Below are 18128 nucleotides of genomic sequence, written 5' to 3' on the forward strand. Positions count from 1 at the left end.
ATCATCAGACCGATGCTGCATCTGACCCCTGGGATCTTTGCACTGAGAACTCAGCGATCGAACATCGCTGATGGCTCAGTTATCTCACCTCCCCGAGCAGTCTGACAGTCAGCAGCGCTCCTCCACGCTCATTGAAGTGCTGAGCTGTGGAGGGGTGGAGAGCGGCTGTCTCAGCGACTCGCTGAGACTGCCATCAGTCCAGGCAGCTGGCGGATCCAGACTCCCAGAGTCAGGATGACGCAATGCCTGGACTGATCTGTGTGACGTCAGGAGAGAGCGAACTTCAGACCGCTCTCTGCTGAAAATGGGTCACAGGAGTGCAAAACGAATTGCTCAGGCTGGACTTCTCCTTTAAATGTACGGCCAAAACTTTTTCCCCCAATTTTGAATGGTGTAGGGAAGGATTAAGACCCCCCTATAAGGTTTTTTTGCCGCACTTGATTCACTTGAAGATGTGACAGGAAATTAAGGGAAATCTCCCCACAGTGAAGATGGGGGAAATTCCAATCTTAGGCAGATGACAGCAGAAGATTCATACTTAATGAAGGATGCTTTCTTATCCCTTGCTCTAATGACAACTCTAAAATATTGTTTTTTGATCAACTTTTTTGCCATCACAAGGGATAAACAACATTCCTTGAGATAGCATGGGCTGTGACAGGTCCTCTATATGGAGATATCCGGGGTTTATTAGATCCCAAACCTCACCTCTGGCCACCAAAAAATCTGATCAAACAGAATCAGGTTAATCAGTCACTGTACAAGCAGTTAACGGCTTGTAAACAAACGAAGACCAGAAGTGATGAATTTCTTGTCATTTCTGACATCACAGAACAGGGGAGGGAACTTCTTTTCCTGCCACTCTTAGTGAAAATGATCAAGGTGGCAGCATCAGTACCAGGCTCTGCAATCCGACAAGACATCCTGGTAAAAGCAGCGGCGGGGGGTGGGTAGCCCGTAAAAGTGATCCAGTGGCTGTAAAGCCACTGGAATAACTTTCACCCGATAGGGAATCGGCAGCTGAAGAAACGATATCGGGATCACGGTTGTAGATGTAGTGGTGTGCCTTGAAAAAAAGTATGACGCGCACTACTTTCATTGACATGTGGTGAGAAAAGATCCACGGCACTACAGCCAATAGAACTGCACGTCACTTTGTAAAATTTCAAGAACGTAAAAAAAAACATAGTGTGAAATGCTGCATAGGTGTATCAGCACTGCTGCCTTCACATTGCATACCAGTGGCCATGTGTTAGTGCCTGCACTTGGAGTGAGCAAACACTTAAGCCCCTTTCACATGGGGCAGAATCCATCCAAGGGGATCTCTCCCGTGATACCCGCCGAGCAAGTGGAAGACAGATCAGTGTCCGCTCTGCTATGCGGAGTGGACACAGCCCTCTGCCCACCATGGGGCAATCAGATGGAGATGGACTGCATGTTCGTTTCCATCCAATCCGCCAGACAGATGGCGAACATATCCCCATCCGTCTGTTTTTAGAGGACCAGATCGGATGCTGGCAGGCGACAGCAGACACATATCTGCCGCCCCATAGAGAACAATGAGTGGTCCGATTGGGTCTGCCTGAAAAATGGACAGGCAGACCCAATCAGTCCACTGGTGTGAAAGGGGCCTTAAAGTTTGTAGAGATGTCTGGCTGGGAGGAAAAGCTCTGTAATGTTTAATGCACATAGCTGTACAATATTCAGAAACTGCGTAATGATTTTTCCAGGGCACGCAGCAACTGCATACAGCTACCCATTGTGATGAATTAGAAGAGGTGGCTGGGGGTTGCGTAAAGCACCTGCACGGATGTACACCGAGCGCACACTGTTTGCATTTGGTGTTATCCATGCTTTATGCAACTCCTGGTACATACCCACGTACAGCCAAATTTTCTAATTCATCTTAATGTGTGGCTGTATGTGGCAGCTGCAGGTCCCAGGTGAGCGATTGTGCAGGCTCTGCATGACTGTGTGTGAAAGCAGAACTAAGAGGCAAAACATTTATTTCATTCTAGATAGCGTAAGGGATGGTTATAACCTATTAGGTTCTCATTGCTGTCTGTGACCCGTTGGACAGATTTACCTTCACTTTTTGTCCCATAGTCAAGGTTGTCTCTAGAGTCATGAGAACTAGTATCCCCATTGGTGGATTCCCCTCTATTCTTGTTCTTGGGTTTTTCCTTTTACTTTTGAGAACAGTAAACATGGCAAATAGAGAGGGTAAATATCCAAAACAGGAGCACAGACAGCACTATAAACCTGCAAAGCGTTTTAATCCATTTGCACTCTATCCAAAACAAAAAATAAAAAAGTTTTGTTAAACTGAAGCGTAAAAGGTGACTGCACACACTATAAGATCTTTAGATTTACCATCAACTACGTAGTACAAGGGCCTGCCTGACATGATACAAACATAATGGATTGTTTGGAACTGTCACCACACCACAAACGAGAATTCATAGTGTATGGAAAAGGGTAAAGCAGACCATACACCGATCTACCATCAACGTTTTGCAAGGGTATGGCTAGACACCAATTGAATGGATTGTTTATGGTAGATCAGTGAATGGTCTGCTTTATCCCTTACCATACACTATTCCCTTCATTCTCCTTTGTAGCATGATCTAATAGAGTGTTACAATCAAATTGTATGGTTGGTGTAAAACTGTACAACGTACAATCTCCTTGAGATCTACCATTAATTATGTAGTACAAGGAGCTGGACTAGATCTAAAATGAATGGATTAAATGCCCCATCATATTACATAGTTGATGGTAGATCTAGGAAAGACTGTACAAATCAAATGGTATGGTACAGCCATTCTCAACCTAACTGACCTCCCATCTGATAGTGCCTGCATAGTTCCAGGTCTATCAGCATGATCTTTAAATTGGAACTAAGCCCTACTATCATTTTCAGCTAAGAAAGCTGCCATCTTAGCACCTGTTTGGATCTGCAACTGCCATGATGCTGCACACGTGATCAGTTATGACACCAGCCAAATTGATGGTTGGACAATTTGGTTGCGGACAAAAGCAAAAAACAGTTAGCAATCCCAGCATTCCAGAAATGTAACTTTTTTTGAAACTGTTAAATTGATAAAGCTAAAATAAAATTAACCACTTCAGCCCCGGAAGGATTTACCCCCTTCCCGACCAGAGCACTTTTTGCGATTCGCCACTGCGTCGCTTTAACTGACATTTGCACAACGTTGCACCCAAACAAAATTGAAGTCCTTTTTTCCCCATAGAGCTTTTCTTTGGTGGTATTTGATCGCCTCTGCAGTTTTTATTTTTTGCGCTATAAAAAAAAAAAAGCAACAATTTTGATTGATATGAAAATATATAAAAAAAAGCATTTTCTTCTTCAGTTTATGCCGATATGTATTATTCCACATATTTAAAAAAAAAAAAAAAAACGCAATAAGCGTATATTGATTTGCGCAAAAGTTATACTGTCTATGAAATAGGGGATAGTTTTATGGCATTTTTATTATTAATTTTTTTTTTTATCAGTAATGGCAGCGACCTGCGATTTTTATTGTGACTGCGACATTATGGCGGACACATTGGACACTTCTGGGACCACTTATTTATACAGCGATCAGTGCTATAAAAATGCACCGATTACTGTCTAAATGACACTGTCAGGGAAGGGGTTAAACACTAGGGGGGGTGAACAAGGGGTTAAGTGTGTCCTAGGGAGTGATCTAGGGCTGAAACAACTAATCGATTAATCGGCAACTAATCGATTATGAAATTAATCGATTACTATTTTCATAATCGATTAATCGGCCAGTAACATAATGGGATTAAAAAAACTAAAGTTACCCCTTTATAGTACAAAAAAATCAAATAATCGCTACTGTAAATATTACACAGTTCTACAGTAAAAAGATGAACCCCTTACAGTAGTGATTATCTGCTTTTTTTGTACTATAAAGGGCTCATTTTAGTTTTTTCAACCCCATTATATTACTAAACGTCTTAGACCTGGTTCACATCTATGTGTTTTTTGGTGCCTTTTGCAGAAATGCACTACAGTTCATTTACATGGTTTCCTATGGGACACATTCACATCTATGCTTTTTTCAGCCGCTGCGTATTTGGAAAGGGTCATGTGCTTTAACGCAAAATGGTGCTTTTTTTTGGTTCAATATACTTCAATGGAGAAGCTGCAGAAAAGCATGTAATGCGATTTTGCTGCAATTTGTGCTTTTTATCTGCCCAACAACAAATTGGCTAAAAAAAAAAAAAAAAAAAAATGCAAAAACGCAAATTGCAGCAAAATCACGAGCGCAAAAATCATAACGCACAGCAAAAAGCACTGCAGAAACAGATCAAAGGCAAACTGCATCGGTGTGCACCGAGCCTTATGCTGGCCACACAAATCTATTTTCAGACAAGAACATTCAGACGAAAAATCTTTGTACATTCGCTGAATGAAAGACTTGTTTTTAACATTCTGTTTTTAAAATGAATGTAATTTCTAAACGAAAACCACATACACTGAAAATTCCTTTGACCAAGAAGTTTTCTATTTCCAAATTTTCCCGTGGTTGAAAATGAATGTTGATTTGACCCCACTAACGATTAGAAAATCAAACGAAGGTTCTTAAAATGAAATTGTTTTTTGAAGGAAGACATTGTTTTTTTTTTTAAATAAAAAAAAAATGTGATCTCTGAGTCTGATGATATTTACCAGATTTACCAGTATATCTCTTCTAATAGTATGTACAGTATCTCTCTTCTGTCTGTTATTCTCAGAGTGGATTCGATATTTTGCTCCCTAACCATATAGTTGTAGTTGGTTATTTATATTTACCACTGCATAAAGATATTTAAGAATAAATGGCCTTTTTTTTTTAAAACTTTACATATTAACTAAATTATACACCACACTTTTTTTAAGGTTATTAACCGATTAATCGAAACAACAATGGGCCAACTAATTGATTATGAAAATAATCGTTAGTTGCAGCCCTAGAGTGATCCCTGTCATGTCACAAGGCAGAATGGGGAAATGCCTTGTTTACATAGGCATCTCCCCGTACTTCCGCTGTGTGACACGATCGCGGGCACCCGGCGGACATAGAGTCCACGGGAACCGCGGTCACGGAGCACGCGCGCCCACAATGCCGCTTCTTAAAGGGGGCGTACCTGAACGCCATTTTGCCCACCCGTGCCATTCTGATGACGTATATCGGCATGAGGTGGTCGGGAAGGGGTTAAAGCTAAAGTATACCCATTTACATTTCTGGCACAAGCCAGCAATATAACAGTCACAAATGGTCGTGCTCTCAACCAAACTGTCCAACCATCCAATGGCTGGTGTCATAACTGATCACATGTGCAGCACCAGGGCAGTTGAAGATTAAACAGAGGCCAAGATGGCAGCTTCCTTGGCTGAAACGATAGCAGGGCTTAGTGCCACTTTAAGGCTGGGTTCACATATATGCGGTGCCGGAAATCACGTGATTTAGATCAGAAGCACATTGCATTCCTATTCAAATCACATGCGATGTCTGTGCGGTTCAGTTTTAACCATTCATTTGTATCACTCAAATCGCACCAAAGCCGCACAAAAAAAGTTGCGGAGCCCCCCCCCCAATGCACTGGAGTCAGGTTGCATGGGTGTTCACACCCATGCAATCAGATTTAGTCAATCGCATGAACACCGTGCAATTTCAAGGGAGTGCGGGAAACGTACAGGATTCGCTGTGTTAACCAAACCACATATATGTGAACCGAGCCTAAAGCTGAACTAAAATTTGACTGTAAAAAAACAAGCACTGTATCTTTTGCAATAAAATGCCCCTACTTGCCCGCTTGCGTGACTCCTACAGAACTGTAAACTGAGCAACTCAGTGCCGGGCCAGTCTCCAAGTGCTGGGATGACAGGACTTCATGCCCCTCCAGCCAATTAAGAGGCCCGAAGACTGGCACTCAGAAGAGGATGCCGGCGCCGGACAGAGAAGTATGGAGACTTTAGTTCTGCTTTAGGCTGGGATCACACTTGCTTCGGCCGCGGCTCACAGCAGGGGGTCAGGTGCGTTCCTGTTCACCATTTCAGGTGCGAATCAGGTCTGAATTTCAGCCCGAATTCACACCTGATTTGGAGTCAAAGATGCACAGGATCCTTTCCAAACGTGGACCATGGCCTGCCCCGGAGCTGTGTAAACCATTGAGAACCGGTCACACTCTCCTGTCTAGATGGGGGGGGGGGAACCCGAATCCAATTTGCACAAGTATGAACCCAGCCTCAGAGTGTTGCTAAACCCAGGACCCTGCATTCACCATATCTGGTCTCCCACAGTACATGGAAATGCAATAGTTTTAGTAAATATAAACTGCTAAATACCATTTCTTGTTGCAGTATATAGCAGTCTTGTGACTTCTATCGGTGTCTGGTTAAAACTTGTATGAGGAGTTTTCATTTTTCCCCCCCGATTGTCTTATGAGGCTGCAGGACCCCTACCTTGCTGTCTGAACAGTGCTGATCACATTCACGCTCCCAAAAAAAAAAAAAAAAAAAAAACTAGCAATACACACCAAACTGAGCATGTGCAGCTTGCCCCCTATGGTTTGGGGACTGTGGAAGAAGAAGAGGATTAGAGAAGACAGGATCACACAGGCTTTTTTTTTTTTTTTTTTTTTTTTTTTTTTTTTTTACACAATGTGGAGGATTAACCCCTTAGGTTCCACAGTGCGTATAACACGCATGCTTTATTGCATATACAGACTGCTTTTACCATTGTGGGTTTAGTAATACTTTAAAGCTGCCTGTAAGGGTGGCAGTCATCCCACAGACCACCAAAAGGTCATTTTCCCAATGATCCCCAGTAGACTAACCCAGTATTTCTTAACTCCAGTCCTTAAGACGCCCCAACAGGTCATGTTTTCAGGCTTTCCGTTAATTTGTACAGGTGATTTGATCAGTTTCACTTCCTTAGTAATTACCACAGCCGTTTCATCTGAGGGAAATCCTGAAAACATGACCTGTTGGGGCGCCTTGAGGACTGGAGTTGAGAAACACTGGACTAACTTTACCAGGTTAATATCAATTATTTCAATGATTCCTCTGGGGGTCAAAATGCTGAGAAAAGGCTGCTATAAGCGCAGGGGGATCTCCAAACTACGGCCCTCCAGCTGTCGCGGAACTACACATCCCATGAGGCATTGTAAAACTGACATTCACAAACATGACGGGAATTGTAGTTCCTGAAGAACTGGAGGGGCATAGCTTGGAGACCCCTGATCTAGTGTATGGGCAATCTGGGCCAGTGTTGCCTTTCCAGACCTATAAGAGAGGTGACAACATGGCCAGGACAGCCTGCTCAAGGAGAGGAAGCAGCCATTGGATGCCAGTAGCAGAACATGGCCACCCCAATACAGATCCAGGGGTCTAGAGATGAAGAGAGCATATTAAGGTAAGACTTTCATGTTGTCCTGAATGATACAATATAAACACATTGATGCTGTAGAGATCTAGTTGAGTTTTATTGTGCTCAGAGATCAAGGATCCAATGTGAGAGCGGGTGACAGATGGCCTTGTGGAAGGTGAAGGCCTGGGTTGCAGTGAGTGAGACATGAGAGGAGAGTGGCTGGAAGACAGAGAGAGTGTATGTGTGTGAGAGGAGGACATGGCCGGGGACATGGCCGGGCCTGCTCCCTCCCAGCCACCCTCACCTCACAGCCCCGGCCACGTTCCCCTCACACACCGACACCTGGCCGGCAACAAGTGTCACCAAGCCGTGTCCCTCACAAGTCCCGGCACACAGGTGTCCTCTGAGGGAGCCAGCCGACTTGTGAGGGCTCAGCTCTAGCACCTTACTACCAAGCCTTACCGGCTCTGCTCAGTCACCATTCCCCTACCCCCCACTTCCCTCAAAACTCCCTCCCCACGGCCCCGGCACTCACATTGCTGTGCGGATCGATGGCCTGCAGCAGCCTCTCCCTGATCTCCCGCGGGGATACCGGAGCCGCTGTCATTGCCTCTGTCCGGGGATCACTGCGGAGGGCGGCGCGGCATGTTCCCGGGTAGGGAGGGACACAGGGGCCCGGGCACCGGGAGCGCTCGACACCGGAGACTCCCAGGCGCGTCTCTCCAGCTGGAGCCGAGCGACCGGGAGCCCCGAGGCAGGACGGGAAATCCGCCGCCGCACGCTTTGTGACGCCACTGGGGCAGCGTCTTTGCGTCACTAGTCCTCTGGGCAGCACGCACGTCACGTTGAACGTCGGCACGCACTATTCCCCTCCCCCCCCCCACTACTCACAGGAAGTGTCAGAGGCAGCGTGGGGCTGTCTGTCAGCTGTGTCATGCTTGTGGCATGCGCTGCATTTCTATGGCGGCCAACAAGTTGTTAGGCTAGCTTTTTCTTGTAACAGAAACAAACAAACTGGAAGCTACGTGATACTTGTAAATAATAGGATTTGTGTTTATGAATGTGGAAATGCAAAATGAAAAGTTTTTTGTTTTTTTTCAGTGAGAAATCTCAATGTACTGTATTTTGCCATGTACTATATATATATATATATATATATATATATACACATAAAATAATTTAATCACATCTTTGCAGTACATGCATCCACATGTTTTGTCTTTTTAAATATTAAAAAAGAGCTCCAGCCTGGGCAAAAAAATAAATAAAAGTCAGCAGCTACAAATACTTTAGTTGCTGACTTTTAATATAAGTCAATTTCCTGTCTAAGGGTCAATAATGTCGGCACACCAAGCCAATTCTTCAAGTGGCTTCGGTTGCAGGCACCAGCATCTTCACTAAGGGAAACTTCAGGCTTTCCTACTGCACATGTGCAAGTCATATTGCGCTTTCTGAATGGTCCTGCCGTCTTCTGGGACCCATGTGTGTCCCAGAAGGCAGGAGGGGCTGGAAATACTTTTAGATCAGGGATATGCAATTAGTGGACCTCCAGCTGTTGCAAAACTACAAGTCCCATCATGCCTCTGCATCTCTCTCTCTACCCCCCCCCCCCAAAAAAAGTCAACTGCAGAGGGGGGGGGGGGGGTGAATTGGGTGCAAGCAAGCAGAGCTTCCATCTTTGCACGGAGCTCTGCTTTAACTGCTTGCCAACCAGCCACAAGGTGGCTTGGCTGCACGAATTGCCGTAGCTGTACATCTGGCTTGTTCACAGGTCTGTGGGGGAGCCAATCAGCGGGTCTGGCAGACTCAATGTCCGCCAGCCGCTTGCGATCATTCCCTGCAGAGACAGAACGGGGATCTACCAACGTAAACAAGGCAGATCTCTATTATGACAGGGGATGACACACAGATCTGTCTTTCTGCTATGGAGGAAGACAGATGGATCTGTGTGTTATCCCAGGCAGCCCATCCCCCATACAGTTAGTAAACACACCCAGGGAACACAATTAACCCCCTTCGCTGCCAGTGCCATTAGTACAATGTCTGTGCAAAAAGCACTGATCACTCTAATAATGTCACTGGTTCCTCAAAAAAAAAAAAAAAAAATTGTCAGTTAGGTATCCGATCTGTCCGCCGCAATGTTGCAGTCCCGCTAAAAATAACTGATCACCACCATTACTAGTAAAATAAAAAAAGAAATAATAAAAATGCCATAAATCTATCCCTTATTTTGTAGACGCCATAACTTTTGCGCAAACCAAACAATATATGCTTACCAAAAATATGTAGCAGAATACGTATTGGCCTAAATTGAAAAGAAATGTGTTTTTTTTTAATTGGATATATAGCAGAAAATAAAAAAATATTGTTACTTTATAAAATTGTCGCTCTTTTTATGTTTATAGCGCAAAAACTAAAAAACGCAGAGGTGATCAAATAACACTAAAAGAAAGCTCTATTTGTGGGGGGGAAAAAAAAGGACATTAATTTTATTGGGGTACAGTGTCACACACCCACACAATTGTCAGCTAAAGTAACGCAGTGCCGTATCGCAAAAAATGGCCAAGTCATTAAGGGAGTAAATCCTTCTGGTCCTTAAGACCTGGTTCACACCTATGCAGGTTGCAGTTTGCATATTCCAGGTGCATTTTGTGTTTTTTCAATACACGCTTTTGATCCATTGAAGTTTATGGAACCAAAAACCAGAAAAAAGTCCCTGGCCCTTACCATAAAATGCACAGATGTGAACTACATCCATAGGAAACCATGTTAAATGGATTGCAGCGTGTTTCTACAAAACTGAATACGCACTAAAAAATGTATCGGTATGAACCAGGCCTTAGTGGTTAAAAAGAGGATCTTCTGTAATTTAAAAAAAAAAAGTCAACAGCTACAAATACTGTACACCTATCTGTTAGGGATCCAACAACGTCCTCACCCAGGCCAGTTCTTAACTGGTCTTCAGGGCCCTGGCTCCACCATGTTGACTTTGGGAAGCCGGCTGTGACTCCTAGCAACTTTACAGCCACCTTCCCCCTGCGCCCTGTGAATGTTCTTACAGCCTTCTGAGACCTGTGAAATGTCCCGGGAGGCAAACTTCCGCTCAGATCCAAGTGGGAGCAGGTTCCTGTTAAAAGGTACCTCCACCCCACAAAAAAAAAAATAGTTGACATTACTGTCAGAAGGGGGGATGGAATAGAAACAGAGGAATTTCTAATGGACGTTCCACTTTAAAGTGGAACTTCATCCAAAAGTGGACATTCTGCTTATTTGCATCCTCACCCCCTCTACTGCCACATTTGGCACAGGTCCCAGAAGCCTGCGAGACAATTCATAGCGCACCTTACACATGCTCAGTAGCAAAGCCTACTGTGAAGCCAGAAGGCTTCACTGCCATTTTCCCTTACCCAAGAGGCTGGCACCTTGAGGAATCAGCTAAGATGATGACATCCCTGAACAGGTAAGTGTCCTTATATTAAAAGTCAGCAGCTACATTATTTGGGGGCAGACTGGTGCTCCTTGAGGTTCAATCTGCTTATACTAATTCCTCACCTTCTCATAAAAGCAACATTTTAAATAAAACTTTAATTTTCATTACATACCTTATTTTATACCCAGTGACATCATGACTGTGCCTCTGTACTTTCTGCAATGCAGGTAGATCATGACTGGTGGAAGAGGTCAGCTGGGTGCTGTACAAAGCTTCCTAAAAATATCACAGGCTCCAGTCTCAGTATTCCATTTAAGAACCTTAAAGCGGGGGTCCACCTATCTATCCTTTTTTTTTTATTTTTAGTTCATTCACAAACTTTTCTTCTCAGCATTACATACTCACATATTGTGTGTAATATGTCCGCCTGTGTCAGATTTCGTTGGAAAGAATAACTTATATTATTCACTGTAGGCGGTTTCCATCTTCATTGTGGGCATTTGAAGCCCACAAGCATTTATTTCCTGGATGTGGTGAATGCTGTGCTCCCAGCATTCACCGCTCGTTCCCACACATGCTCAGTGGCATCCTGGGAAGCCTGAGACTAGCTCCCAGGAGTCTGGGAGAGGCTAGAAACACGCCTACTCCCACGGGAGGAGAACCAGGAAGTGCAAAGAAGAATAGAAAAATAAAAGGTAATTACGGCGATTTAAATTTTTTTAAACGGCATGTCAGCATCTAGGCAAGGAAGAGAATACATACAGATATTGTTCAAAATTTGGGTGGAACTCCGCTTTAAGCCCTGATACAAATGGTAGGCTGGCTGTTGGGAGGAGTTATGCTAATTTCAAAATACCTTGATGGGTGGATGTCAGTCTGGGGTGGAGTGGCCATTGATTGCTAGTCAGGTTGTATTAGAAACAGATTGAACAGAGCAACAAATGTTCATCTCACACATCTATATATGATTACCCTTGAGAGTGTAGTGGCAACCAGCTGAAATACAGTAGCCAATGCATTTCAGGAGCCGAAGAATCCCTCTTAATCAGGGCTTGGGTTAGATTGCTAGAGTTCCAACATGCCCTAGCTAACATGTCATGTAATACCGAGCCTCCGTGAAAGAACTGAATTCCAACCAATGAAAGTGATGGGCCTGGGACAATTCAACTGTGGAGGAAAGGGGTAGTTGATGCTGTATGTCCTCCAAAAAAAGAAATTAGGTGGTATTTCTCTGACATGAAAGAATAAGATATTTCATACAGGATAGGAGCCTATCCAACTTTGCAAGGCTGGAGTTCAGCTTTCAGAATGTTGAAAGTAGAAATCCCAACCAGTATTGTCAACCCTGCCTGAGTTCTCCTTTGTTTGCATACCAAACAACAATCCCTCTCTCAAGATTGAGGTGATGATAATGATAGGGGGATATCTTCTGTAGTCCAGCAGAGAACTGAGCAGGAATGACAATACTGCTTGGGAGATTTCTGTGGGGCAGAGGCATCATTTGGGTGCTGCCGCCGCCGCCGCCATTAGCAGTAGTGAAGCATTACGGTTTCACACCAGGTCTCTACTGCGCATGCAGGAGGCACCACTGCACTCTCCTTCTGGCCCGGCGGCAGAGGGAGCGGAGCTGCTGACATAATTCGCCGTGGCCCAGACTCCTAAAAGTGGGAACAGGATACCTGTCAAAGACAGGTACCCGTTCCCCCCTCCCCCCTGAAAGGTGCCAAATGTGGCACCGGAGGGGGGGGGAGGAGACAAATGAGCTTTTGGGTGGAACTCCACTTTTATAGAAGAACTCTGGGGTAGGCAAAAAAAATCACCCGTTAGTTATTTTTTTGAAAATCCTTACCAGTAAGGAGAAAAGCCTAACTGAATTTTCATGACCCCATCTCTGCAATTCAAAAGATAACAGCATCTGCTTCACCAAGGAGGAGGTGTAACAGTAGAGATTATGTCATATCCTCTTCTCTCTCTCTGCAGTGAAAGGAAACTACAGTTCCCATCAACCACAGGCAATTGTACTGAATGTGGGTGGGTACACTAGGCCTGTATATGTTGAATGTGTCTGGAAGTCCCAGTCCACCCACCACAGAAAATAAAGCTGAATTACATCACTGCTTCCTGGAGAAAGAACGACAGCAGGGATGTGCCAAGACCAGTGGCTAGGGGAATAGGAGGTATAGCAGCCTCTTACAAACAGGAAAACAAAGAGAATTAATAGTTTGATTTTAAAATGAATAGGCTATTTCAGAGCAATTACTAAGTGAACCATAGATGGATGACATATTCAGTGAAGGTAGGAAATCGGCAACAAGGTCTTGTAAATACATTTTGGCCTGTGTTTCTGCTTCAACTGCTTGCTGCCCGCCCACCGTCAAAATGACGGTGGGACGGTGCAGCTCTCATTCTGGGACACCGTCATATGACGGCTTCCCAGAACCGCCGCTCTTGCGGGGGGCGCGCAGTGAGGCGATTGCGGCCTCGCTCTGTTGCTATGACACGGCGCGACCCCGATCTCTGTAATGAGCCGCATCCGCGGCTCTTTAACCATGTGTTCGGCTGTGTCCAATTACAGCCGGTCACATGTAAACAAGGAAGTGGTAATCGGCTCTCCTCGCCTCACACTGAGAGTGAGAGGAGAGCCAAACAGCGGCATGCCCTCACAGGGGACAGGAAGGGGGTGTAAGTGCATGGTAGGAAAGTGGTTAAAGAAGTTCTATGGTCACAGCATACACTTTCATTTAATAACATCAGCATTGCAATAATGATACAAACAATAGTTATATTTTACAATCCAACATAAGCTAACTTAAAAAAGCTTCTTTTTTGTAAGGGTTGCCTGTCTGCTGGTCATCTCTTCCCACAACTTCCTGGATTCCCAGCATGCTTTGCAGCTTCTCCTCTGCCGTTTACTTTCATTTTCTAAGGACTACATATCCCATGGTACCTTGCTGCCCTTTACTGACTCCACCTCCTGAATCTCTGTAGTTAGGAAGGCAGACTGTGAAATGTGTGACAGAAATTTGTGCAGATTCCCACATCTTTACTCCCTAAGACACATATTCACCAAGTAAAGGTGTGGGAATCTTCACAAACTCATTCATATTAATAGGAGTAGACTAGAAAAACATTTAAACATAATGTGGAAATGAACATATGTATTTACATCTTGACTGATATGTGTTAATGTATATTAGAATCCTTGCAGACAGTTGCAAACTGAAACTAGAGAAACATAAAACCTCAGATCTTTGGGTCCCCTTTTGCATGCCATACTGTAGATATGGTTAAAGCAACAAAAAAAAATAAAAAAGTATTTAGGAAACACTAGGGCAGGATTAGGCAACCTCGGCCCACCAGCTGTAGTGAAACTACAAATCCCATCATGCCTGCGATTGTCAGGGTCTTGCAATGTCTCATGGGACTTGTAGTTTCACCACAGCTGGAGGGCCGAGGTTGCCTACTCCTGCACTAGGGTATGAATCTAACACAAGGAGAGCAGCTACTAAGAGTCAGCAGATAACAGCAGTATAAAACAATTAATCCCTCTTAACAAGGAAGAAAGCACTGGGATTTTCACCACCATATTTAAAACATTTCTAACACCACTGAATCACTTCTTAATAGTGATTTCTTTAAATTCCAGCTCGTGCAGTGCAAATGTGTGTTGAGCCCAAAGCTCAACTCCAGGCAAACATTTAATCAGCATATACATATACCTAAAGGCAAAGCTTATTTTGTTTTGGATAGCAAAGAGGGATTAGAGCATCTGTCAGGTTTTTATTACTACCTCTGCCCCTGTGAGGGAGATTCACCCTCTCTAGTCATCATGTTTACTGTTATTATCAAAAGTGAAAGAAAATACCAAATGCTGGGTTGTCCCCAGGACAGGAAAACATTTTCCAGTGGGCACAGTAGCTCTGTTCATGATTCCAGTGGAGAGAAAAGAGGAATGTGGTTGTTAAGGGAGCAGAAAGTCACACAGCAATAACCTGAAAATGGTTCCAACCCCTTTCTATTTTACAGGAAAAATAAGTATGCGTCCTAACCTCCTGTCATCCCACCACAACAGCACTTAAAGTAGAACTATAGGTAAAACTTTTTCATTTTAGATAAAGCAAGGGAGCATTATAACCCCTGTCAGATTTTTGTTCTTCTCCCAATTTCCATTCACTTCCTGTCCTATAATCAAACAGGGAGTGAGAGGAAATCCCTGAAAATTAAAAAGGGTTACTAAACCCACAACAGTAAAATCAGTCTGTATATGCAGAATAGCATGTTTGTTATACTCACTGTGGAACTTAAGGGGTTAATCCTCTGCATTGTGTAAAAATGCTCTTTGATCCTGTATGGACAGATCCTTCCCTCCTGCACTCTCTTGGCAAGGCCAGAAAATACAGCGAGGGTAGTCCTCCGGCACATGCTCAGTTTATTCTCTATTGCTAAAGAGAACATTTTCTTGTTCTCAGAGCTAGCCAGGTCACATGATATTGACATCACACACGTGGGCGTGTATACAGGTTATAGTGGAAATCTCCTCCTACCTGAATACACAGCTCTGGACAAACGTTGCAGGTTATCACGTAACCGTGGTATAAAGATCAACCAAAAAGGTATATAGTGGCAGTATTTTAATGTAAAAAGAAGATTTATAACCTGTGGGAACTGTGGGTGGGCAGATGAACCATTTTCATATTACTGGGTTTAGTAACACTTTAAGGGAATTCCTTGATGACACCCAGGTCACCAGAACTAGTGTCCCTATTGGAAGATTTCCCCTCTACTACTTTTCTGGAGACTACCCAAAATTTGTGATTTTCTTTTACTTTCAATAATGGTGAATCTCCTTAATAGGGGTACAGACTAATTGTTCTAATCCCTCTCCTAAGGGGGGAAAAAAAAAAAAAAAAAAAAAGGGTTTGCCTTTAGTTATGCTTTAAGATGAATAGAGGGGGGAGCAGCACAAGGGGGTAATCAAACAGGGGCCCCACCCTCTACTCCATGGGCAGGAGTTAACCCCTCATGTTTAAAAACAACAAACATAGCACACTTGGTGGAACAATAAAACAAAGTACAAAATTGCAAATGGAAATCTATGTAAAACTACATGCATTGCAAGGATCCAATATGAATACTTGCAATGCATGCCGTTTTACATGGATTTCCATTTGCAATTTTGTTTTATTGTTCCACCAAGTTGTGCGCTAGGACGTTGATTTTAAACATGAGGGGTTAACTCGCCCCTACGGAGTAGGGCGTGGGGCCCGTTTGGTAGCAGACATACCATTTAAGAGCTGATACAAGGTGTAGTTCAGTTGGCTCTAAGGAAGAGGGGAAGCACGCCTTGAAACGCGTTAGCTTGTTGGACTCCTGATATCCTGTTATGATTTAAGATACAAGGTGGACTTAATGCTGTTGTAGTATGACAAGTTCCTATACACCTGTTGGTTTGTGAGTATTATACTTACGAGTTTTAACAATAAAAAATATATATGTTTTGAAGATATTGTGCTAGGCTGGTGCACCCTCTATTTTGTTTTATTTAGGGGAATCAGGCATTGCTGTTTGAACAAATGCTGACTGGATTTGAGAGTAGAGTTAATGACTTTTTAGTGTGTGTTGATGCTCCTTTGTGCTCCAAAAAGCAGTTGGGTGCTAATGAGGTGAAACCACTGTATTTCTTAATTGTAACAGAGAAATAGGTGTCACCCTCCTAGCTGTGCGGTTTGAGGCAGGGTTCACACTTATGCGAATTGGATGCTGCTTTCCCTGCATCCAATTCGCATGACAGGAGAGTCAGGTCCGGAGCAGTGGCAGAGCACACAGCAGAAGAGTCCTGTGTTTCTTTGGCTCCCTGTCAGGTCTGAATTCAGGTAAAAACTCAGACCTAAAATGGTAAACCAGGACGCACTGGACCCTCTGCTGCATCCCGCTGCGGCACATAGTGTGAACCCAGCCTAGTAAACAAAAAAAAAAAATTAAAATCCGTTAGTAGATGAGACAATTCACTTATGAATTAAGCTATATGCCCGGGGGACAGCTTTAAAAATGGAACTGTAGATTAAAAAAATACCTAATGGACTTGACTGGATGTTAGGTGCAATAATCTCTAGAGTTTCTTGTAAGGATGGAGGTGGTAGAGAGTAGATGCAGAACTTTCATCAGCACAAGTATAGAGAAAAAAAAGAATTAAAAAGGAATTAGGATCAAAATTGATTATCAATACAGCAAATTCAAACAGCCACTGGATTTAGACATGCCTGTGTGGACAGCCACCATTACAACAGTGAACAAGTAAATGACAATGGTGGCTAAGATGACTCATCTCAGTAACATTGAATATGTTTTCAGTCACAAACGATGTAATCCTGAGTTACCATTGCTGTAGCTAGGACAGGAAGGCGCTGACAAAAGGTATTTAAGCTATTGAAGAGATGGGTTTGAATCCATAAAGGCGATAGAGGGCAGCCAAGAAGAGGGAGAAGCGTGTCAGTTAATGGGAGCACCAGGAGGGCATATGAATGATCTCCACTGAGAACAAAGCAAGCAGGAGAGCTCGCTCTCGCTCAAAAAAACAAAAACTATGCATACTATAAAAATACTTAGGCTGATGTAATACAATGCAGTTTCTTTGAATACATTACCTCTCTAGTGCTGGTAATGGTTAAGAGGTGGGACCAGTGGGATCCAGTCAGGAAATAGCATAGCTGAGCACCTGTTGACTTAAAGGGTTTGTAAACCTAAAAAACCCTGGTACTGTATCTTAAATGCTTTTGTACTTCAGTTCTCAATTTATTATTGTATTAGTGCCTAATGTTCTTCTGTCTTACATGATTGATCCTATCTGTTCCCCTCCTTCTGATGGTAAACTGACCACACTAAACATGGCAGCTGATCCATGCTTGCATGGTCAGTTTACATGTTCTGTCACACTGCACTTATACACTGGCATGCTGTGTAATAACCCAGCGTGCCTGTATCTTTTGAGGTCAGCTTAAATCACACCGCCCTCCAACCTTGACAGACTTCAGTTTGCCCTACAGCCACTCCTCCTCTCCTGTTTGGAAGGCTGCCTCCCAGACATGTCAAGCTTGTCTGCCCCGCTCTATACAAGCCCACCAGCTGGTCACGTGATCACTGTTGATTCCTGAGTGATTCACGGACCTGCTGGTGGGCATGTATAGAGTTGGGCAGACAGGTCTGACATCACAGCCAGGAGAAGGGGGAGTGGCTGCAGCCACTCCATATGCCCACCAGCAGGTCCATGAATCACTTGGGAATCAGCAAACACGTGACCTGCACTTTAAATA

At 43.8% G+C, this 18128-nt stretch overlaps 1 protein-coding gene across 2 annotated transcripts in view; it reads right to left on the minus strand.

Moving 5' to 3' along the window:
- Positions 1-8220, minus strand: part of MED26 (mediator complex subunit 26) — a 64596-nt gene extending 56376 nt beyond the window's left edge. For both annotated transcript variants that reach the window (XM_073592798.1, XM_073592787.1), the window contains exon 1: positions 7924-8220. In XM_073592798.1, coding sequence (XP_073448899.1) covers positions 7924-7995 — 72 coding nt within the window. In that variant the 5' untranslated portion in view covers positions 7996-8220. The remainder of the gene's footprint in view (positions 1-7923) is intronic.
- Between the last annotated feature and the right edge of the window lie 9908 nt (positions 8221-18128).

Source organism: Aquarana catesbeiana, linkage group LG01 (assembly GCF_042186555.1).
Source record: "Aquarana catesbeiana isolate 2022-GZ linkage group LG01, ASM4218655v1, whole genome shotgun sequence".
Classification (NCBI taxonomy): Eukaryota; Metazoa; Chordata; class Amphibia; order Anura; family Ranidae; genus Aquarana; species Aquarana catesbeiana.